At 33.8% G+C, this 25,840-nt stretch overlaps 4 protein-coding genes across 4 annotated transcripts; 2 read left to right on the forward strand and 2 right to left on the reverse strand.

Moving 5' to 3' along the window:
* Positions 1–768: 768 nt before the first annotated feature.
* TRIADDRAFT_21044 (uncharacterized protein) lies at positions 769–1,488 on the reverse strand (the record flags this gene model as incomplete). Its single annotated transcript, XM_002110093.1, has 1 exon — positions 769–1,488. The coding sequence occupies one exon, from the start codon at positions 1,486–1,488 to the stop codon at positions 769–771; it is 720 nt and encodes a 239-aa protein (XP_002110129.1).
* A 4,453-nt stretch (positions 1,489–5,941) lies between these two features.
* TRIADDRAFT_53784 (uncharacterized protein) lies at positions 5,942–10,385 on the forward strand (the record flags this gene model as incomplete). The annotated part of the gene is made up of 10 exons (XM_002109561.1): positions 5,942–6,021; positions 7,281–7,396; positions 7,744–7,877; positions 8,282–8,367; positions 8,680–8,769; positions 8,966–9,046; positions 9,183–9,348; positions 9,429–9,586; positions 9,707–9,972; positions 10,159–10,385. The coding sequence occupies 10 exons, from the start codon at positions 5,942–5,944 to the stop codon at positions 10,383–10,385; spliced, it is 1,404 nt and encodes a 467-aa protein (XP_002109597.1).
* A 358-nt stretch (positions 10,386–10,743) lies between these two features.
* Positions 10,744–17,792, reverse strand: TRIADDRAFT_53785 (uncharacterized protein; the record flags this gene model as incomplete). Its single annotated transcript, XM_002110094.1, has 24 exons — positions 10,744–10,800; positions 11,616–11,639; positions 11,762–11,833; positions 11,945–12,077; positions 12,156–12,287; positions 12,506–12,585; positions 12,692–12,787; positions 12,895–13,001; positions 13,081–13,180; positions 13,265–13,314; positions 13,415–13,459; positions 13,537–13,612; positions 13,689–13,757; positions 13,832–13,897; positions 13,975–14,017; positions 14,130–14,224; positions 14,367–14,478; positions 14,629–14,684; positions 14,761–14,861; positions 14,942–14,997; positions 15,085–15,203; positions 15,472–15,554; positions 15,629–15,742; positions 17,753–17,792. 24 exons carry the CDS (start codon positions 17,790–17,792, stop codon positions 10,744–10,746), a joined length of 1,926 nt encoding a protein of 641 aa, XP_002110130.1.
* A 4,056-nt stretch (positions 17,793–21,848) lies between these two features.
* Positions 21,849–22,226, forward strand: TRIADDRAFT_53786 (uncharacterized protein; the record flags this gene model as incomplete). Its single annotated transcript, XM_002109562.1, has 1 exon — positions 21,849–22,226. The coding sequence occupies one exon, from the start codon at positions 21,849–21,851 to the stop codon at positions 22,224–22,226; it is 378 nt and encodes a 125-aa protein (XP_002109598.1).
* Between the last annotated feature and the right edge of the window lie 3,614 nt (positions 22,227–25,840).

Raw genomic sequence — 25,840 nt, forward strand, 5'->3', positions numbered from 1 at the left:
TCACTTTAAGATCAATTCGAGATAGAAATTGTCATTCATAACCACCAACTCACAATCGGTAGCATAAGTAACCTGGATCCAGCCGGAGATCTTTGGTGGAAGTACTGTTCGTCAATGCGGATAGAAAGTTGCATTATCGTATTCACCAATCAATCGAAATGACAAGCATCAGCAAAACCCTACTGGGCTAATAAAGTAGTGAGCTAGGTTGTGTTGGAAAATGAAAATTTTACTTGTATTTCTAGTCTTTTGACATTTCTGGATACAAAATGTGGACCTTGTGTTATTATGTCTACGCAAGAGCAAACTGAAAGTGTCTAGGGTATCAGCTATAATATAATTATATCCTATGCTTTATTACTGCGAAATATTTTGTCTGTCAAGTGTAATGTAATCGCAGCACTTAAGGTATAATAATTAATAACGTACTTGATAGCAGATGCGTTCATTTGAATCTATTTACAGTGTGAAACGTTATTAACGTCGTCAAGGTTCAATTTTTTGATATTCCACATTGATGTGGCAATGTATCTTCATGTTGTACCACATAGGAGAACTTTATTATGTCGTGCTATCGATGATATTGCAATAGGTTTAGCCATGATTGACGAGAAATGGCGACTCATGATCATTATATAATTCATTATAAAGAACGTCCAATATATTATTACTGTATATTATATTATGATTTGGATATCGTAATTCATAAAGTATAAAAGGTATAAGTTATAGGCACTAGCTGTGCCAGCTTTGATGAAGATTGAACTTCTATAACCCAACCATGTAATCTGGGCTACCGTCGGCAACACTTTTAAAAAAGCGTGATCGAATTTCAGCATTGACACGTGAAGCTTTCCGTTCTGCATTTATCACTGGTTCCTTGTCCATTCGTCCTATCCAAGCCCATGTATTGGAGAAGCTACCACGAGGCAATTCAAAGGTTAGGGTGAATGCCCGTTTTAGTGCTGGTATTAACTCCAGCCATGACCACACCATAAAATCGATATAATTGGGCTCATTGCCACCAAAGTATGGACTACCTTGTTTTTGAAGTCGATTCTCGACACGTAGTAGCTGATCTAATAAACGTTTAGCTTCAATTCCTTCCATCATTGCTCGTATCACAGGAGGCAAATTGGTATAAATCTCATGTAAGAATATTCTATCCATTGCTCTAGTAGCTGGATCAGATGATCGAAGTGGTTTATCCGTAAATGTATCTTCAAGATATTCATAAATGATGATTGTTTCATAGACAACGGTATCACCATGCTCTAAAACTGGAATTTGGCCATTAGGATTTAATTGTTGTAGAAAATCGGGACGATCAGACATTTTGATGGAGTAGAAATCGAAATCTAAACCTTTGCGTCTCATAATTAAGCGTAAAGCCATTGAATACGGATCAAATCTCATGCCATAAAGTTTTAAATCTTTGGTAGATGAAGGTTTGCTATCGCCTTTCTGTAATTGGATCACTTTCGCCATGGTCGCCAATTTGGAAATAAACACTGCACTCTAGAGGTACCGAAAGAAATTGGTATTTGCGTGATCCAATAGAAAACAATGTGTCAGTACCAGTATACAGTAGGAATCTTTTACTACCAGTAAAGCCCTTTAGCCACTTGAAAAATTGGATGATTTAAATGGAAAGGCTAGTTGAGTCAAAGATGGTTAATTGACGATCACCTGCTTCTTGTTGGCTAATTCAATGAATAAATAAACTACTGCCCTCGTTGCAAAGCCATTAGTCTCGATGTGCTGTATACTCCTAATTATATACTGTACTGGATATTGACTGCAGTCGAGTGCTTTCTACCAGTTATGATTTTTGCTTACGTCTGGCTGACAAGTGATTTTCAATCAAAGCGGACTAACCTACTTGATGCAGTAGCAACGAGCAAGACGCCACTGATAGTCATCGTGTCCATCCAGTAGTACAATCTCATACAGTACGGTAGATGTGTGATTGATCCATGTGTTTTCCTACAAGAATGCTGCATCAGCATCACGTGAGAATTATATAAGCATGAATAATTGGGAGAACTAGTCACGTGACTAGACGCCAGTAGCGACCCTCGATGATAAATGGTCTCTCTAGTGTAGACGATAGTGCAGCAAGGAAAATCGAATCGGCGCCATAGACTGGCTCGATTGTCAACTTGCGAATTCATAAATGAGTTGTATTGAATTCAGAGCGAAGGGGCAGCACTAATGAAGTCTTCAAGTTGTTCAGTTTAGTAAAAGCCTAAAAATATCACGGGTTCGAGAACGTTCGATCACTTCGTTGTTAGTCCCAGCTGCTAACCCTAACCCCAGCTATACCTACTGTATGCCAAATGCAGTACACTATATACTGTACTGTATGTAATTGTCAGCAGTATAACTAGAGTTCGTCCGATGATCAAGTATTGCCAGTAAGTCTAGAAACGAATATCAATCGGTGAGATAAATTAAAGCAAGTAGAGTACTGTATAGTAGTATTATCGCTGTTGAATTAATTAACAAGTCGAGAATTGAATGACAGGTCCCCACAATCCCCTTTCAACCATGGCAATAGTATCATGACCGCTAATACTCAATTTTTAGAAGAATTGGATGCTCTAATGCCTGATATTACTGAAGATGTCCCGTTAATTTCGACGTAGAATTGTTTATTTATTTTTCATTTGTACAATATAGTAGGATCGTTCATGCAGGCATATTACACAAGTACTATGTTAATCATCTATCTCGGATTCATCGTGCTGTCCTGCCGTCCATACAGTAACACGTACAATGTACAGTACTGTACATTCCGAACTACTGTCAAAACTGTGCATTGTACTGTAGACTGTTTGCTTAATAGACTGTAGAAAAAGACAATACTGTACAGTGTATATCCTTGCTGCAAAATACCAATGCAGTTTTACAACGTACTGCGCTACAGTAAGCCAAGTCTCAGTAGTTTTACAACTTGAATCTAGTATCTTACTAGAAAATATACCAATTTGGGGGTGAATATCAATCAATACTAGTCATATACTAAGTGGTAAAAGTTAAAAGAGCTATCACACTTCAGTAGTGCCAAGGTAGTACTGTAATTTTCGATTATTCTCTAGTCAAGAAGCAGGATAAAAGGGGATCGGATGGACAACTTATGGGTGTTATTAATCCTCTAATTGGATAACAGCAACACTACGCATAATGAACATCCAATTTCCCTGCATATATACCTATCATGAACATGTAAAACATTTTACAGGTCCAGACGCCAACTGTACTAATTATCAATTAGAATTGGTTTATCGATGATCGAAAAATACTAGTTTGTCTCAACCGAATTCAATAACACCCAAGATATGATCTGGATGCGTTCCAAGTGATACAATGTACCGTAATACTTTTACTAGTGATACAGTGTCATAAGAATTACTGTACTATAGACTGTTATTGTCGATACTTGAAGAACCAGTATTCAAAGTTTCAGTGTCAAAGTGATTTTGGAAGTAAATAGCCCACTTAGCAGCTTCTACCAAATTTCAGGACAGATACAGTAGAATGTTTTTTATTGTATAAGCATAAGAAAAGCGCACAAGGACAATCTTTTAACGCTATATTGTAAGATCTTAAATGATCACAGATAAAAAGTATCCTAGCAAAATTATCTGCAATTACTCACGATCATCATTCAGTGCGATGCACAATTACAGCTAAATGTAAACTGTTTTCTTGTGATATAGAAACTTGCGTCTATGCTAATACTGTATACCTGATAATAAATTACAGTACAGTATACTCCATGTTGACGAGATTTTATTCATTGAATCTGTCATCTTCTTTAGAATTCTGGGCGTTCAGACTGTCTGTCAGTGTTTGCTTTCACAAATTCTTTCCTATCAACCACCACAAACTAGAGTTTGCGAATAATGCATCAGAGAATAATAGTCAATAGACACGCCAGATTCATGTCGATCAATACAGAACAAGAGCAAATTATTGGCATAGGATAGAAATGACAGAAGATATATTAGCGAAGGTTATAGAATAAACGCAAATTCTCGTATTACTCATTTTAGCAAATAAATACGCAGTCATGTTGCCATAAGATATCGTAGGTAGACACTATAGCAAGTTAGCATTCTTACCTTTGTATTTTCATTGGGACCGACCTCTAGCCAAGGATAGGGATTCTTCTTACGATTCCAGCTAGAAATATGTTTCAAGAATAAATCGCAATTAATATCAATTTATAAAATTTGAAAAATTCAACCAATGATTTAAAGAAGCTTTTCATAATAGATTGGCAAGTAGCAACACACCATACGTACTAGCTGTTGGTGAAATCATACCAATATTGTATATACAAAAGCTGTACAGTACCGTATTGCATCAATTTAACAAATCAGCAATTACTATAAATTCCATTTCAACCAGTTATTCAACTAAGATAAACGTCTGTAAATATGGTATAGTATAATTACCGTTAAGAAATAGACGAAGGTAGTGTACATTATATAAAGATGCGATAGGAGCAAGGCATCAATAATTCATTGAAATCTTTTATAGTGATTTGTAAGCAATCGACTTGACATTATCCATTCTACTTACACAACATCGGTTGTATGAGTGGCAAGTCTGAAAGTGTAATAGCCAGCACCGGCGACGCCAATTCCGATGATTACAAACAGTGGGATTAACTGTTTTAAACAATTTCAAAAAAGAATCAGTTAATGGAGGCGGTTTCATTGAATTAGATTACGTCCAGTGTCAAAATTGATCGAGTGGAAATAAGAAATTATTGGATTCCTTGCTAAAACCGGTACATGTTTGTTTTACGTTTCAAATGCTTCGCACCCATTAAAACGATTCACCTAATTTACCTACACATCCTATATCTGAAATGCTGTATAATCTATTGCATTTATTATATTGATCGCTACATATTAACTGATTCAATTGATTTACTTGACGAATACTGCTAATTCCTTACATTGGTTACATTGGATTTTTTTTGGAGGGGTGGCTATACAGGGTGCATGCGTGCGTACGTGCGTGTGTCTATACTGTGACTGTATCTGGATGGTGGATTATCATGTCCCAGTGGGTGTTTTTAAAAGATCTGTAGCTACAAATTTTTCGAAAAATGCACGAGTATATAAAATAGAGTGGAAAAATTGGACTACAGTGTAGGAAATGATTCAAAGGTGTTGGTTTTATGTTACTTCTTCAAGTAATACTAGACATTGCTACCTACTGCCAGCGCATGACTGCAAAGTGATGCCTTTTCCGATCGGTTACGATGAAAAAAACACACAGTCCAGTACAGTATCAACAGAAGATGGGCATTGTCCGGAAAGTGCAATGTGATTTTCCACAGTTTTTTATGACTATGTTACATCTTTCACTTGACATTAAACTATCTACTCTTGATGGAGTTTGATGATTAAAATAGACATTACTTACTCCTGGATGTTTAGCACCAACGTGACGTATGTTTAAAAGAGAGACCATCTTGAAAAGGAGAGGAAATTAGTCAATATGGCGGTCAACAGCGGCGTTAATGCGTTCCAACAGCAGTAGAGTACAAGTATGTTGCAGCGTTGGGGAGTCACCAATTGTTATAAGCGTCAACCGGTCAACGTATCATCCGTGGTGGCTTCATACTGCAAGACTGCCGATCCAGGGCTACAGTACTGTACACTACAGTACAGTACACGGTAGCACAGTATAGTACTGTAGGTAGAGATCCTAGAATATTTTGGGAGCCAAGTTTTATAACGCGAGTGCGCAGTACAGGACAGTATAGTACGGTACTGTACTGTATTGATTTCTACTCTACGATACTGTACCGTATCTGAACTGTTGACAAAATCGTGGGACAGCATCGTTCAGACAGACATTTTCTATTTTCAACAGCCTCAAAATAACAGCATTGCTTTCAACCATACTGCCAATCAAAATGTCTACATCGGCTAAAAGGGTCTATTACTATAAAGTCGGATATGAAACAAGGAAGAAAAACGTTGTGGAATTATGCAAGTAAGTCAGTAACAGTACGTGGAAGTAAAAAGATACATGGATCGTACTGTATACGACGCTAACTTCATTAGCACCATGACATCACTATCTCCTACAGTATCCACTTTTCATCGACGTTAGATAAAATAGATAACGTCTATCATGATGGATCGATTCACCAACATTGGATCAATTATTTCCAATCTTGGAGATGGAAAGGGTAATGGATTCCTATTTAAACTATAAACGAGCTATAAATTTATGCAAGAGTACGTCGTAGCGATCCACCAATGGTGAGCGTGATTGGCGTTAACTTCATTAACATCCAACCCTATCAATTGACATCACTGCGTCGTGTATCATCAACATGGAGAGACTAATGAAGTCAATCCAATTGAATAGATATCATATCACCAATGGCTAATTATTTTCACCCTTCGTAATGGAAGAGCAATTAATTCATTAACAGATACTATTGTATAGGATAGCCCAGAGATGGAATAACATGTCGTAGTTTCAACATTGCTAGATTTCGTCATTCGCGTGGTATTCTCCTACATTAATGACACCTTCAGAACAGCAATTCAATAAAAGCGCCATCATAATGACTGGATAGATCTATCACGATTTTGCACCCCAATTATTTCTAGACTCAACAGTTGAAAAAAAAAACTACGCGTTTATTATCAATTCGATAGAAAATACATGTCGTAGTTTCAACATAGCTAGATTTCGTCATTCGCGTGGTATTCTCCTACATCAATAACACCTTCAGAACAGCAATTCAATAAAAGCGCCATCATAATGACTGGATAGATCTGTCACGATTTTGCACCCAATTATTTCTAGACTCAACAATTGAAAAAAAAACAAACTACGCGTATATTATCAATTCGATAGAAAATACATCACCAAAGAATGCAATAGGATACATTACTTTCAGTCAATAACTTAGTCCTAATAACAATAATCAATATATTGTATATAATCAGATCAAGATATCAGTCTTCTGTCTTGTAAGTAGCTAAATAAGCCCAGATAGGATAGCAAGTGTTTTCATCTAGTCCAAAGTAGTTCTTTCCAATTTGCTTCATAGTTTGTTTTTTGGAACCATTTACTCCTAAGGAAGGGATAATAACATTGCTGTAGAATGATAATCAATACTTCTCGCACTCTGTTGCTCTTTGTCAAGATGGATAAATGACGGTGTAACTTTCCTAGAAGTAGATATAAGTGACTAAAATAGTATATTCTTCACCAACGGTTGTTGTTATTCACAGATTAGGAGTTAAAAGCATCCTCAGTAAAGCAGCCCTTGGATCAATTGATGATAGTAGCACAGAATTACAAAATTTTTGTGTCGCAGTGGAACAGATGTTAACACTAGGACTAAAAGGTAATCAAAATGCTGTTATTAATGATCAATCACATAATGGGCAAGTGACAACAGCTCCGCAATTAATTTTAGATTACAATCAAATAAACTGTGACTATGATACGGTTATATGCGCTTTGATTTTATACATGCATCATGACAGCGTAATTGCGGTACTTGTGAAGAAATGAAGGACTCAAATTGAAGTAGATGATAATAAGCGTGCACAATGTCCTTATTAAAATAGTCTTACATATCTTAACAATTGTCAAGTATCACAGGCAAATTTTAAATTTCCCTTTATTCTGTACACCGGGCCAATGACAAAGATTGTAAAATTATTAACAATGCTACTGCTTCTTTTATAGGTGTTAAACCTTGGGCAATGCACGATACCAGCATTACATTTTGGAATTATATAAGAGATGCATGTAAGGGAATACCGCAAAATTGTATTGCTAGTATCTCACAAATGTCCAATCCAAAAACACCGAAAGGAAAGGTAATTCGTAAACACAAAAAATGATCAACTATAATCTATTGATTATTGATGATTTTCATTAAAAAAACGTAAATTTCAATTATTGATTGTACGATCAGGTTCATTAATAAATAAGGATTCATTATACACTCAACAGATTATACGGTAGCAATAGCGTGTATTATTAGTAAAGAATGACCAGCCACTTTTCTGCCAGTAATTTATCGAAATAGCAGATGTATCGATTTACTTTGAAGACTTTATACTGCATACTAGTCAGCTATCACTTTGAAAGGCGATGAAATGAGATACCATACGACAAGATGGACTAGTAGCTTTAGTACTTCAATTCTTCGTATGTAGTATATTATAACTTATACTATTTTGGTAATTTGTTAATAACGATGACGCTAATTTTTTCTTAGGTAAGGGCTTGGATTAGAATGGCACTGATGGAGAAAAGATTATCAGAATACTTAGCAACAGCTGTACAAAATAATTATCTAACGAGGTAAAACTAGCGAAATGTATAAACTTTTTGATTACATACTCTTACATTAATTAAAACCCATAAAAATATTCGTAATGGCTACCTTATGTAATCTCGTATAATATACGTACTGTATAATTAATAACTTGTTTCTACAAGATTTACAACATTTCGATGCAACCTAATACTTCGTAAATAATTTTTCTTGATTATAAAATCTGCTTAACCTGTTTTTAAGATATTTACACTTTATCAGTGTGCTCGCATGAATCTAACGTAACCATTGATGCACTCCTAAATTCTTGCCAATCCGTATATTTTATAAAATAACAGGTTACACTACCACGATGATGCAATAATACTAACTGAAGATGGTACCGTACTTATTGGCTATTTTAACTCATTGAAAACTGTTGATTTTACGTAAGCTTTCTTTCTTACTACTTTATGATCTTAGCTATAAAGTGGCATACTGAAAGTATTACTCGTCGGTAGTGATTACAGTTTGTGTATAAGAAAACGTAACATATTGTTTACTTCATTCTATATAGTAATAATTATTTAAGGTTTGTTTAAAAATTATTTGAATTAAGGTTTTAAATTTCTAAACACTCTTTAGCTTATTCCTTAAGAATACAGACTTAGATTTGCAAAATACATTAGAGATCAATTATATTCCATATTTAACCTTCAAGGAAAAGTAAGTATGGCCTACATTAAAATAATGACCTTTGAGCTTTCTCGGTTAATAATCATTAAAAGTCACTAGCAAGTAGCGCTTGCGTTGTTTTAAAAACTCACATTTTTATTTACATTCTTGCCATTTCGCCATGTAGTTCAAATTCTGGAGCCTCCAACGATTATGAAAGAGTTACTCTTTCTGCACAAGTTACTACTGTGTCCGAAAGTGAGGGTAAGAAACAATCGGATGTCATAGAGAAACAGTTGAAAGCCAAATTGGATGATTTAGAGAAGAAATATCTGAGAATGTCAGAGCAAAAGGTATAGTACTAGTATTAGATATCATTCATGAAATTAAACATATATCTTTTAGGTAAAATATTGTAATTGTTGATATTTAGAACTATTTAGAGGAAATATTGAGACAGAAAGATAGTAAAATTAAGGAAGCTGTATCACAACAAGTGAGGTTAATGGATAGATTAACCACCATAGAGAAGAAAGCAACGGAAGAAAAGCGAGAAATGGAAGAATTAATTGATGAATTGCAAGAGGAATTGTAAATTGACTAACAGAATTTAAGAGAGCGCATTATATTTTATCATATATTTATTATCGTCGTGATACAATTATAATAATTTTTAAAAAATTGACCCACATTTGCTATTTTCTTTATAAGGAACTATTATAAAAACCTTACTGGAAATAACGTTTCTAGACAAAGCATACCGCAGCAAATAAGCGGGGAATATCACGCAGATGTCTACAATCCTCAACCTCAACAACCTCCTTATACGCAAGATTATCGAATTCCACCGGCAGAAGAGTTGCAAGACTATAACCAAAATGATAACTATTCGGAAGATTCATTTCAAATGAATCAACATAACTATTCGTCGAAGGAAAGTTTGAATGAACTAGATCATAATCAGCTTGATAATCAAGGTAGATAATAAAATGTAGTCATTTTGTAAAATCAATAGTTAAGTGATTTCTTGTAGATATGCAATGTGATATAGCTAAGTAAATTAGTAAATGCTAATAAAATCTATTATGAAGTTAAAATATTGTTGTAATCATGTCAGAATTAATTGTCATTACACCTCTAATACTTGCGATATTATATTACAGTTTCAACAAATAATCCTCCAAATGAAACTGAAACGCATCACATTACTGATGATGTTACAGCTTCAACGAATAATCCTCCAAATGAAACTGAAACGCATCACGTTACTGATGATGTTATAGTTTCAACGAATAATCCCCCAAGTGAAACTGAAACACATCACGTTACTGATGATACGCCAGAAAAAGAATCAAATCGTAATGATAATGAAAGTGAACATAATGCTTAAAACTAATGCAAAGATGCTTTCAATCGTGTAAATTGCTGTTGAATACCAAGATCTGTTAGCGAAATTTGCCACCGGTAATACCTGCCCTACGATTAAACTTGAAATTCGCATTTGGTAGATTGGTTATTGATAGTAATAGTCTATAATCTACCTGCTATTGTATTGTTCTGTTCACAGCTTTGCACTTTCATTACATCTGTAATATTATACTAAGTTGATTATTGCAATAGTCTAAGAGTTACTTTGCATCGTTATTTTGTTGTTATGAAGGAATTGCTGTATTCATACAAGTAATAAGGCGTATGTATAATAAGTGTGCTCGATATAAAAATTCTATGGTAGATCTTTATTATTGTACTTACTGATTATTATCAAGGTATAAAATTTTTAGCTTTCTCAATGTAATATTATTTACCTAATATCATATCAATAACACTACTTTCGTTTTAAATTTATATTTTCTTGTAATTTCTAACGCTTAAGAACGTTAGAGTGTCAACTATTATCTAACATTATATTCTGGTTAGAATTTTTTTTAACTAGTAGCTATGAAATGAAAAAATTCTTAATTAACGTTTTATTATTGCCGGTATAATCACATTGTATAGGCAACGACCGATTACATAAATATTGATGTTAGTGTATGAAATTGTGCCGTCAAATTTACTTATAAATTCGTATCCAAGTCAGGAATGTATCGAACTACGTCAATTACAGGTTTGAGACGATCACTTTTAACAGATCTTTATTAGAGTAAGAAAGCTGGATTTTCATCAAGAAAATATAAGTTTTAATGTTTTCAATCAAGAATACAATACATGAGATCAAAGATACAGAAATCGAATAAATAAACTACATTATAACAATAAATCTTAATGTTAAGATATGAATTTTTATACTTAAAGTGAAAAAGCAAGCGCATTAGTGATAGATAAAGTTATAATAAATTTCAATGTATTGCTATTTAGGGAACTATATCTCACAAGGAATAAGTACAGATATTAAATAATAAAAAAGGCAAAAAATTCTAAATTCTAGATTATAGTTTCTCATGGAATGCAAATACTATGTATCAAAATTTGATTTCGAAGTATAAAATTTTGAAAAAAATTACTATTTCTTTGTACTATTGTTAGTAAAATAGTTTTTCAATGGAAAAAATTAAAGAGAATCTATTTTAATTTGATAATTACAGTTATCCATGTCAGTTGACTCCTCTGTTTTAATTACCTTCGGTAAATGTTCATTACCACTCTACAATAACATATGGAGGTCAGTGCATGTACGTATGCAACACGTAGAATATTTAACAGTTACATGGTAATCTGAAAGAAATGATTGTTTAAATACTTTGATAGAAAGAGTTACAAGGATACCTTTTCATTATTTATCGCAAGTTTTCTTTTTTTACCAGCTGGCCAACCTCTCTTCCTATCAGAGCTTGGACGCTAAATAGTAGTCAAGTTATGTGCATTAGTTGAAAACCTTGTTTTACTTGCTAATCATTTGACTATTTATATAAACAAGAGAGTAATATGAAATCTAAAATCTAAGCTTACTTTCCATATATTTTGTGGTGTGAAAACTACCGTTGGTTTTCTGTTTGATCTCATTTGTCTAGGAGAATTTACGTTGGTAATCATCAGAGCTTCATCATCGCTATCGTCACTTTTTACGCAATCGGAACATTGCCTTAATGTGAAGAAGTTAGTTTTTCGTTATACTTTACTTAGCATCATCTAGTAAGCAGAATCTGAATTTGATGCTTACCAGCCAAATTTAGCTGTTTTCCTGGGCATTTTCATTAAAGGCGGCGATAAACACGCCAAATGATAGTATTTACGACACGTGTCACAAAGCGCCATAGAATATTCACTATCTGGAAGTCCGCATATTGCACATCTAAACAATACAAGTGTGATCATTTAATTTGTAAGATTTCAGTATATATGATTGTGGGAGTTATAAAAAATTTGTGCGAAAGAATTGGATAAGCAGGAACAGCTAAACAAATTATTCAAGAGAAAGGTTATAAGATAAAGTGTATTTTATAAGAAAATTTGACTACTTAGCCATAGTGCTAACAATTCTAAAAAATGAGGGATAAGGTTAACAAATACCTCATCTTAGTATCTTTACTTTCGCGCTTATTGTTCTCAGCAACTAGGGAATCTTGTAAAGATTCGGGAAGTCGAAATGGCTGAATACAAACAAAATAAGTTCATCAACATGAAATTGTTTGATATGCTACAGAAGTGAAAGAGAATGCAATAAAGAGTATAGTGAAGAAAGTGCTTTCTTGATACCTTATCGGATATTTTATTTACAATTTGTAAAAGCTGCTTTAAAGCTTCCATACGTGACTGTCTTTCGTCTTCATAAGTTTTAGATTGAGCTTTAAGCTAAATGTAATATAGTGATTTACATATATTAATTAAATTTGATAGAAGATGTTGCAGACATGTTACTGAAATAAAAATTAAAATAAAGTAATTAACTCAATAATTACACTTTCTAATTCTTTTAAGTATTTGCTTTCCGTTCGTAGAAGTTCTATTTGCTTCTTTTTCAAAGTATTAATATTTTCTTTCAGAAATGCAACTCTTGATTTACGTTCTAGTAATACAACATCATAAATATACAATTTTAATTGGCATCGCAGAATAGGACTGCAGCGATTGAATGAATTTCTTACCAAAGTAGTAGCACACAAATTCGCAAGTGAAGGATGGTACAATACTCCATCTACGTCGGACTGATTTTATGCTTTCAATCGCACTATCGATAATATTACTCTGTAAAGTTAAATTGAGATTAGCTTATTATACGATGTAAAGAACATACAATTTCAGTTTCGTAGCGTAAAGTAAGTGTTGTACCTGTGGAGCAATTCCCATCAAGTCTGCTTTAGTATGCAATTTTCGACAAGCTGTACAGGGAAGATTATATCATTTTTAATCGGAGAAAATTTTCTGATCATCAGTAAAATATTTAATGTTTCTACAAGATATTTTAGAATGTACAAATACCTGGTGGGCTTGTACATAAATCTCGTGCTTCAAATTCGGTATAAGCTATTGGTAATACATAGTGAAAATATATTAAGTTTGAATGGGTTACTCTTACTATTCATAAGGTATTCAATACTTACTTATAGGCTTAGGAAGACTTTTTCTATAATTGGAATATTTCTCTTTAGCGCGTTCAAAACATTTTTGGAGTCGTTTCTACAATACATATCAAATATCGATGCTAAATTTAGTTAACCGATTTAGAATGCTAACTTAAATAAGTCATACTGACATCTTCTAGAAATTTTTTCAACGGTGATGTTTGCATAAATAAACTTCGACTAGCTAACCAATTTCTTTTCTGATGGAAGAAGGAAGAATAAATTGGAAAGAGTTACCTTTTTCCATAGTATTAAGAGCTCGAAGCAACTTTACCTGCTTTCTTGCTAATTCTTTATCACAATGTAATTTACAATAGGCAAAAAATGGATCTGCAACTTCCTGATACGGTAAATAAGAAATTGAAATCTCAATAATTATATCATACATATTGCATCCATTCGGAGAAATACTATTACCTGTTCGCTAGTTTCTTGAAGAAGAAGACCATTGCGTTGTGCACTAATAGTTAATAAAGAATGACTCTGTCAGTATATTAGCTACTAATAATAACAGCATTAACGTTTATTATTTGATGCACCATTATGAAAGGAATTTTATCAATTCAACTTACCAAGTTACGTGAAAATAGGTTTTACACAATCCAGCATCACACGAAATACAGATGCCAGTTTTAGCGAAGCGTTGATCTTCACAGATGTAGCACTCCTGAACAGTGAATACATATATTATCATACTTCTGGGTAGTTTATAGAATTTCACATTAACTCTCAATTCACGGAAATGAACTTCCAAGTTTATACACGTTAAAGCGTGCAGTTTCGTCTAATAATTTTTATTTAAAATTTACCCGATTCTTCCATTTTTCGGACGAAATTTCGGAAAGAATTACTGGCTTCAATTTATCCACGTCACCAAATGCTACACCAGCAGTATACAAGGCGCATACTAAATGGACCCATCTATAGCATATGAAAAATCCATCAGCGTAGACTAGCAGAACTTTGGCATTCAGAATACATTTTATGTAAATGTAGAAATCAGATGATGTCTATTGTGTGGCATATTTATCATTCTTAGCAGTCCTCGGAAGTTGAGTAGCAAGCATTTACCTTCCAGTATCGGTTTGTTTAAGTATACCACCGTGATTTGGGCATAGTTCGCAATCCTATTAGGATAACAATAAAAATCTTTTCTTAAAATTAAATGACGAAACTTTATTAATTTTAGGTCGGATGCCTAACCCTAGCGTTATTATCGTCTAGACAACAATCACAAAACCATGGCTCGGTAGTTTCTGTAGGATCATCATCTAATACAGATTCATCTTCAACGCCGTAACAGCCTATAAGTGAAATCAATTATACTATAGATGAAAATGAACTTGTAACTTGAAGGTTATAGATATTTAGTATAATATCGTACCTTCGTGGACTGATATACCACATTTATCGCATTCAATAATTTCTCCGGAGTCTTCGCTGAAATTGAATGATTAAAAATAGGCGTAATTAGAGTTGTGCGATCTTATAATTTGATGAAAATACATATAATTGATAGATGCTAACCTATTACTGAGACATATAAGGCATATAGGCTTGGAACGAACAATAAATGAGTTAGATTTTGCAATATTCTTAGCTGAACTTATGTTTGTAGTACTCTTTCCATGCATTTCGTTAATTGGCTATTGTGACATAAGCAGAATCGAGCTTCAGTATCAAATCCATCAGGTATTGTAAAGACAGTTTTATTCTATAGAGGCAAGTTACACTTACTTTATCATCATAAATATCTACATCGCTTTTATCTACAGAATCGTGACTATTATTGTCTTCTTGAGAAGAGCTACCATCAGAATCATTACTACTATCAGTGGTCGATGATGGTTCTTCACTTTCGATATAATCTTCATCGTCTTCGTCGTCATCATCATCATCATCATCAACATTGACGTTGATACCGTTATTAGCAGGTGAAAGTTCATTATCATCGCTGCCATCGCTATCGGTAGCGATAGTTTTGGAAGTATTTTGCACTATAGTTAAGAAATGATTGACTGTTAGCGTCAAATTGATGCTGATAGATTTAAATCGTATAATAGAGATTCACCATCATCTTCAAATTGGTAATCTTTATCGTCTTCGCTATCATCTTCAATTATAGGAACATCAATGATGTGCTTTTCTACCGGCTTAATGCGCCGTTTATTAGGTCCACGATCAACTATGTTAACATCGAATGAAAAAAGTTCATGTTATTTATTTTAATAGAAAACTATCATGAATGGCTGAGATAGATACTAAATCGGTGAAATAAGCAATTAAAAACGTGTTTCAGTATCTAGCTATTGCTAATTACGATTAGTTGTCGGTTTTAGTATATAATCTTTATTATAATGGTATAACAGCTAGACCATGATTGATGACTGCTTTTGGAGACATTTAAATAGGAACGATTTATAGTTTAGTAACGCGGCAATTTTTTCATTTAAAGTCATGAGTCATGATATCAAGTGTTAGGGGGTTAATTTAAAGTATGATTTACAAGTTTTACGATTAGAATTACGAACATCGCATTTAGTGAGGGTGAAAGAAATGTCTGACGAATTAAACAAGTCATATACAGCTTAAAAGTTGAATCCTCTGACTTTATAAATTTTAATATTTATACTGAGTATCACTAAAGTTTAAAAACTGTACCCGTCCATCTTATAAATTCCAGGTGAATTTCGCGAAATAATAATTTTTCAAGTGTACTGTATACTAGTGCCGGTACAGCAGTCTTGTATTTATTAATTAATTAATAAATACATCAACTTTGCTAATGTTGATTGTGATATTAAGTAATTTACTATATATTGGATACTTTAAAGTTGTTACTATTGCGTTTCGATGTTTTTCAATATTATATTATCTAAATAAGGTTCAAATAGCTTTAAAGTGAAAAAAATCTTTTAAGATCTTAGCCAAAATGATATTTCAGCATCTAAAGTAGATTTGGATTTTCTTTCTTCAGGACAGTAATGATAATAATGAATTGGGATATAGCCTATTCAAAATTTATAACATTGTCTTTTAGACAATTTATAACTGCAGCCTTTGATTCACATGTCGCAGTGATTGATAAATAGGAGAATATCGTAGTAAGTTATCAATGAAGTTATTGCAATAAAAATAGTAGAAGGGTAATATATTTAGACAGCTAATAATTAATATAATTATATTAGTCTATTTTTTTTATACTGTATCATCATAGATCTCTCACTAATAGGGCAAATTTTGATCAAGTTGTCGTCCATCATTGTAAGGCAAAACGATGATATTGAGATCGTCACGATAAGAATATACCGTACTTGTGCAGGGTTAATTGATCACTCCTTTTTCCATAAAAAGTAAAGTATAAACAAATCATGTAATAATGATGATTAAGGTTCTTTATTTAAAAAATTTTTTATTAACATAATAAATCGCGTCTTTATTTTCCCTTTAAGAATCGCATTCGTTGATACGCGTAATTCTATTTATTCACCAATAATTAATTAAAGTCCTCTCGTTGGCGTAGTCTAATGTTAATGTAAAGCCATTATTAATTAATAAATATGTCATATTCTATGCTGTTGCTTGCATATAACTTCGATTGGACAGAACATTAGACCATCTGTTAAGTGGTCTACACGTCAAAAAATTTATGATGCAATTTATGTATTAGGGATGTAATTTGCAAGGGGTCTATTGACATAGAGTAATATCTTATTATTAGGTAATTATAGAGCAATGAGTTGTACATACGAGTAGATATTAGATAATAGCAAATGGGTATTTGTTCAATTTTACACATTTAACAGAGCAATCTATGATGCTCTTGGTTGATGTTCTATCGTCATCAAGCATAATATGATTGTCATCTGAGATTTCAAGAAAATTGAAAATTTCATTTGCATGGTATTTACGGCTTGTGATACTAGCAGCACAGTAATTCTTATTTTAATCCGTATGAAAAGTTGCACGTAAATATTTGGTAGATGTAAAAGTAATAAGTGTAGTAGATAAAGAGAAATTTGGATCCTAACTAGTTGTGCATGAATTTCGATCTTAACTAACTAAATGCTACACAAGTAATGTAATCATAATGGAATTATATGATTATCGTTATTTGCCAATGACCTACACTATTATATTGGATATTATAAGATATATAATGACAATAATTTGAATTAAATAATTGGTCGCTTACATCTAATTGCCGCTAAAGGCAAAGGTGGACATACCCCCATTTATACTACATTTTATAATTTTTCGAATGGTCCGTAGACATATTCCGATTTTAAAATTGATGGAGTAGTCTCATTAATGGGCTACATCTACTAAAGAATGTTGAATTAAACAAATTAATGGATAAAAATTAAAAAAAAATTAAAATCTAAATAGGAAAACCTTGCCAGGGTAAAGCTACTAAGGAAAATGATATGCTAAGATATGGATACTTCACTTATACATGCTTTCATTCTAAAACTGTGAACTATAACTAGCAGTCAAGAATGTAACTAACTGAAATGCTTTAATAAGCAATTTTGATCGTTAAGCTCGTTATAGCGCTCACTTTATTAATTGTAAAGTGTATGAAATGATATCCCCCACCCCTGATAGTACTAACGGTGACTTGCATAGATTAAATACAGTATCATATTCGTATCCTATAAGAATGTTTATGTTGCGTTATTTTCACAGTAAATTGACTACATCGCTATTATCGGTGTCCCATACATGTCAATAAAATTAACATACACGTAATTCTACGATTGTGTAATACTATTTCAAAACTAAGTTCTTTTCCTTGATATTTCATGATTGCAATACAATGTACATATCTACTTTTATACAGTAATAAATTGATGATGGCGATTATTACAAATAGACATACATGCCATAGCCAAAAGCTATGCAAATATATCGACATTAATAGATATGAAAAATAATGCTCTATCAAGGGATATGTTGACTCCAATTTAATCTATTTATTATCCATTGGTATTAAGTCACCTGAATATCGAAATTAAAAATATCGTAACACAATTGAATGATCTTAAGGCTACTTGCTTAATGCTTAATAATTAATAGTTGCAGTAAAATATAAAGCCCATTTAGCGAGGAGCTTGATTTGAGTGATCTATTAATAACGAAGAGCGCAAAATTTGGCAATGTAAAGGAGATCAATTTACTTATTATTCTATCCAGATTTTCTAACAAGTAGGCTTAAGTTAGAAAAGAAAGATTAATGAGTATAAGTTGTATTGATGGCCATTTACAAATTGTTTGAGTGCCAGTCCATCGTTCACGAGTAAGTAGTAAGACGATCAGCTAATAGTCATTTTGTTACTTTTCTTCGAATATTAAGGGAATATTAATTATTGATTAGGTTACAATGTTCCAATAAGGGTAAGAGACTATTAAGTTATTCTAAAGCGATCAATCTGTTTAATTAATCTACACTGCAATTAGTGCTGTTACCGCCATACTAATAACCTTGGTGACAAGTAGCCTGTGGTGTATCCCGATGAAGGTATAATGGTGTACGTATATCTTCCGTGTACTAGATTATTTCATTTAACTTGGAAAACTTGATAATTTGTCCTAATTTGTCAAATTTATGATATTCTGGTCTTGCTTTACATTAATAGGTTAAATAAAGTATTTAATGCACAGAATGTATATTATATAAATAATATATTATTCTTATATGATATTATTAAATTATTCATTGACACGTTTTAAAAATATTTAGCGTCCCCGTCTTATCGTTACCGACAAAGAGAACCTCATATATAAACTATGTTCCGCTCAAAGATTACAGTATCCAATTAGTACTGTTATAAATTGACTGTTGATAAGCAAAATAATCTTAAAGCTAGTGCATCTACTTTCATTACTGATAGACGCGTACAGCAGATGAAAGTGTGCATAACTTAGAAATTATTTACTTGAATCATATATTAGCAGTATAAGGCCATTTAACCTGTTCATGATAGCTCGGCGAATTGATTTCAGTTTTACTCATTATCTTAGCAATCTACGGTATTTGCACAATCTCTCTGGTATGAGTGCTACTTTTTCTTCAAGGATACAAAATTGAATTCAAAATAAATAACATCTTTGATCAGTGCAATGGATAATTATAGTGATGGCATGATTTTCTTTCTGTAAGAATATGTCATGACGATTGTGTAAATTAGAAACTATATGAATGATGTTGGTCGTTAGCATTGTAGTCAATTGGTAGTATCTCGTGATAATTTGATAAGATAATAAAAGTATTGACTACCGGCAACCCATTTAATACCACAGTCTGTATATAGATATCTTTGCTGCAGAATATTGGCAAAGATTGTGATATAACTATATATGTACGCGTACTGCATATGCACGCTTCCAAGAATGTCATGTTGCTCATTCTATTTTGATAGCTTCTTTACATGGTGATGTGGGGATTGTTGGCGGTCGTGCAAATAATTTCGTAATTTGGTGGATAAAATGAATAGGATTTAATTGAATAATCAAACGTTGGTAGAAATTGTACAATCTATCCTCCGTTAATCAGATCAAGGGTATCACACATTATCAGAATAAGAAGTATTCTAGCCAAGTAGATATCAGTGGATGATATTTAGTCTTGTCGGTAGACAAGATATCACAGGGTCTATTTAATATGCTCAACATGAAATTATTCAAGATATTTGAGTTCATGCTTCCGCTACTATACGGTACGTAACAAGTATTTGGCAATGATTATAAAAGAAGAAAAAAAAAATTGCCGCTGTCTGTCATTAATTAATATGGTCAAGATTGGAGATAGCATATCAAAATAGGATGATGAATGCGATTTTAATATAACTGTATATTGATACATTTTATATTGACTTTCATTTTAATAATGGGGCATTTCCAGTACTCCATCCAGTAGCATAATTTATAAATGATATTATTAAATCTTGCAGTATCAGTACGTTATCACTTGGCTATTGAATTGACAGAGTACACAGAGTAGAGTATACATAGATACTGTACTGTATAGCCAAGAGAAATGACTTACGCATGGAAAACAGAAATGCAACTTCTTGATGTTGTCTATCATCGTCAGCAGCCATCTTTTTTTTACAATGGATAGAAAAGGAAAGAAGCAATTGCTATAATAAAAATAATTTGCACTTTGGATAGAATTTCTAGAAGGATGGTCGCAAATCTGATTTTAACTTCAACCAAGTCGATTTCGACGGCCTTTGTTTCGATGCAAACTCACCGATTACCCGGGGGTTCTGATGATTTGTACTACACCGGTTGCAGACCACACTGCCACTGCCCCAGCAGTTCGTTCTCCTTATAATAACAATGATTCAAGACTTGGCACAATATGAACTGTATGAGAATGGCGCTGCTACCACGGTAGTCTAGTCGATAGATAGACCCATGGTAGAAAGCACTGTAATGTCTGTACGGTGTATGTCCGTGTTCTGTAGGACTTGTACAGTAGTCCAAAGTCTGTAATGCTACAACATGATACAGTATGAGTAATTGTACAGAATTGGTGCCGACAGTCTAACGATAGTACAGGGCGTCCGGAAAGACGTCTCAGAACATTGCTGTTTGCGATATTAAAATCTCCAGAACACGATCTTACCTGCATACAAAATTTGGAAATAAAGTTTGTACACATCTTTCGTACAGAAATAAATTAGATTAGATTTGTCCAGACTTTCCGGACGCCCTTGTACAGTACTGATAGACAGACTATGGCACCGTTATGCTGTTCAATGAACATACTGTAATTAATTAATTCATTAATAATTAATTATTATTATTATTGTTATATATTGTCAATGATGACCGTGTTGTAATGGCGATTGACGAGCGAACGCATGAGCTGACCTCGACATCGGTAGCTGTGCAGATTCGTAGCATAGGACATCATGTCTGAAGTGCAGATGCAAAAGCAGTAAAATGCCGAAAGTTGTTATCCGAGAACATGAAATGTATTACCAGGATAAGGGGAAAGCATCTTCTCACACACTTTTATGTGGGATCATAAGATGTGGGCCTCACAAATTGAAGAACTATCCAAAAACTATCGATGTATCAATATTGATTTATGAGGCCACGTAGAAAGTGATGCTCGACCTGAAACACAAATTTCTCTAGATCAACTTGCTGAAGATACGTGGCAACTTATAGAGATATTGGATCTTAAAAAATTGGCCTTTATCCGATGATCCATCGGCGGTATGCTAGGAATAGCACTCGCTTTAAATCATTTAGAAAAGTTTCAGTCTTGAACAGTCATGAACTCGTACGTTGGTGCAGAGCCAGCCAGGACTCAACAGGAATACTTAGCTTTACTATCTAAAATTGGCAAGCTTGGTTTTTTCGCATCCGAATTAAGAGAGAGGTTATCACCCTACTTTTTTAGCCCTAAGACGTACAAATCTTGTACTCAACTTATTCACTCTTTTAAAGAATCATTAGATGCTATCGCCCCAGAGAAAATTGATACCATAGTAGCCGTAGGAAAAGGCTTCTTTACATGTCGTTGTTTGTTATCAAATCTAAATTCAATGAAAGTACCAATCCAATATGGAGTTGGTGCTGACGACGGTCCACGTCCTCCAAAAGAATCTCAAGAAATGGCTTCTTTAAATCCGATGTATAATTCTCAATAATATACAGTCTAGCTATGCAACATTGCAAGTATGAATTGGCTGATTTTTCACCAAAGTAAAGTCTGGGTTTAATACGTAGCTTAGTCTGGTGCTTTACAGCTTCAGTTACCGTGTTCTCCTAATGGACTCGCTATACGCTTATCGGCATATTCAATATTGTACGGTACATAGTAATACTATAGGCAACGTTGACAAATCCATGTACGAATGTGAACAAATTATGCTAGAATTGCTGCAAGTCTAATTCAAGCAGAGGCTTTTTCAACTTACTGCTATATACCTGTTTTTTATTCCAACAAGTAAAACCAAATTGGGACGATGCATTTTTATGCAAGTCCAATATTAATCCCTATTCCCTGCAACTAACTCAGAATATTATCGATGTCTTCAAATTTACATCTACTGTACTGTACTGTAATGGAGCAGTGCTATACTGTACAGTATGCACTGTGAGTGTAGATGATCAAAGTGTACAGTACAGTACTTCCCGCATTGATTACAAGATTACCAAAAGGTAATTTATAATTCAGCGCCTAGGGGACTCAACTCTATTTCAATTTGTGCAAAAGGATCCGCAATATTGCACCATTGATCTGATGCTAAAAAGGTAGATATCAGGTACTTTGCTTATGATTTAATCGATCACACACATACACTAGACAATGTTTGCATTATTTTAGTCCCTGATTTTATTATATTATCAATAGGGAAGTGCATTTGGATGGTAGATAATGATAAGGGCAAATAATATAATTATTATAATCTAATTACAGTATTGAAAAAAATATTGATACCCTCACTAGCAGTGACAGCTCGTTTCAAGCATTATTAGTGTGGACTTGAAGAGAAAGAGCACCTGTGGATGAGGGCTTGTAGCACACTATGAGGAATAGTATTATTAACATTCTATGACTTTGTACAGTATAAGATGCTACATTGATAGCGTGTAATATAAACTCTACAGTATTATGGTGTACAACATCATGCTGTTGCAATAAATAGAAATGATGGAAAAGTAATTTAGTTGTCTGTGGACTAGCTTGTCAAGGTCCGTGCACGTACAGTACTGTACTGTACGTGCAATGAAGAACGAAAGATGATTTCGCGGGAAAACGTACTGAGCAAACAAATAAAAGTCAATAAAGGCTTGTACAGTGTACAGTGTACAGTACTGTACAGTGAAGCAAAAGAGAAGTCTAAAAATGCCGTCGACAGTGTACAGTACAGTACTGTAAAATACAGGAAAAAGCACTGTACTGTACACAGTACTAGACATGCCAAACAAAGCACACTTGACTCGTGGTACAGTACAATACTGTACGGTAGGTAGATAAAAAGAGAAAAAAGTTTTTCCTTTCTTTTTACTGTAACCGTACAGTACAGCAAGCCTCCAACTACCGTACCTGTACTGTACTCTACAGTACTATGTCTGTGTCCTGCTTACTGTGCTGTTCCGTACTCAAGTCTAGTGCTTACAGCCATGTCTGTGACAGTGTGACTACAGTACTGCAAATGAATGTACATTGTTTGAAATCTAGTGACGTCACAAGTACCACATGCGCCGCCAAGTTTTTTTCTCTTGTCCTTTCAGTAATCGAACTAATTTTCACAAATAAGGCCTTTAAGGTATGAATATTTTATCTTGATTTCGACTCAGTAATAATGATTCTAAAGTTAATACCGTAACTGGCCGTAAGTAGAAAAACATCACTTACGCTACTGGTATCGTCTCATTCTAACGCCATCACCCGTTACCAGAAGTGGTTAGAGTTGGTGGTGGTCAATGCAAAATATCATTTCCACAATTTAAAGCTCTTTTTTTCATTCATTCTCAAAGTCCATTTCATATTGCCAGGTCTCCAATCAATTTAGAAGAACGTTGCCCAGTTAGTATACAACAACAACAAGATTTCAAAGGAGAAAAAAATCAAACATTAGACATTTTCCTATCAATTTTAATTTCTCAATCAGACTCCCGTATCAGTCTTTGACCGGGTATATAGCTTTCACATCATACAAAAGAAGTCAGCATCGCTCTTGGCGTCATCTGCTTGATCTCTCAACCTGTTTCGAAAGGCAAGTTTTGCAGATTGATTAGTTCTTGACGCTGTGTTTAGGTACATTCATTAATTCTAGCCTTCGTTTTGATTAAAATGTGGATACCGGTTAATTCATTGCTCGTATACTAATGGTTAAAATTCAATTTTGTTCGTAACGAGTTTGCCGTTTTTTTCTTCAACTCGTCACTGTGGTAGAATATGCCGCCGTGTTGTTTTTTTCAATCGTGCCTATAGTGTTGTCTTTCTAAATCTCTGGCTAGTCATAACTGTGTTCTGATTGCTGACGAAAATTGACCCCAATGTAAGATTGTACCAAGAGATGAAGTTAAAATGACGAGGGTCCAACGTGTTGACTACATACTGCTTGTTTGTTGCTTTTACTACTTACTGTACAGTATATCGCATCTTCCACTACGCCGACTACGGCAATCACTTCATTGATATTGCTTGCAAATTGAACTTGACTTTCAACAAAATCCTATCATTTTACGCTAGCTGATTCATTATTGGATCCTAATCCTTATGGTTGCACAGAACTTTGAATGAGATTCGTGGAGTAAGCTGCAGAATTTTCGCTGCTCTTGCAAATATGAAATGAAAATGTGTAGTTGTGTACTGCTATAGCACTTTATTGCATAAGCGGCTCCTGAAAAAAAAAGTGATGCTTTTTAATCTAATAATAATTAGCCAAGGCGTTGTGAAGGTTAAGCGCTATGAAGCGTCGCATCAACCTACCCGTTGATGCATCACTGCTCTTGTAAATAGTACCAATCAGAAATTTCATCAATAAAAAACTCATCGAGTTGTGCTGCAGTTATTTCAATAGTGTAACGCATTGGATCTTTCTGCAGGACTTGTTGGCATTCATTTTATTTTATTTGAAAAATTAAATAAACGGCTTAAAATTGTTTGTAAAATAACCTAGCAAACGTGATATGCTGCAGTATCCTTTTCCGTTTCTACATTTATCGCCGATCAAAGCAAATGAAATTTTTGAGTCTTTCAATCTTGATTGAGATAGTGTGTATTCACTTTCGAAGTACAGTACGTCAATGGCAGTTTTCGTGATCTACTGACTCCATTGATTTTCGATGTATGATTTTGATTCATTAAGATGTATCATCGATTACAAATCGGTTGTGTTACAAATATGCAAGTGTTGTAGTGCAATACAGTATCTACGGTAATCCAGCAAATTGAGGACGTCATTTAGAACTACATAAACTGCATTCTCTGACCTGCTCTGACTACAGTATGTAACCCTAGCAAAGGGTTATGATTTGAAATCATTGCCCAGTATCTCTTTGCACTTGACTATCTACTTCTGAAGTCAATTTTGAATCTGCTGCTATTGGTATTTTCTTGGATATTTATAGTTTTCTTGATAAATTTTATTATTTTAACTTTAGGTTATGGTATTGATATAGTTCGATTCTCATGGAATCCAATCAGAAGCATAGTGCAACCGATCCAGTAACCGGTGGGACAGTTGATGATGCGGCTGCTTCAGGTATTATAACCTTGATAATAAAATATTTATTGCGATCATGCTGG

This window comes from Trichoplax adhaerens, genomic scaffold, assembly GCF_000150275.1.
Source record: "Trichoplax adhaerens TRIADscaffold_2 genomic scaffold, whole genome shotgun sequence".
Lineage (NCBI taxonomy): Eukaryota > Metazoa > Placozoa > Uniplacotomia > Trichoplacea > Trichoplacidae > Trichoplax > Trichoplax adhaerens.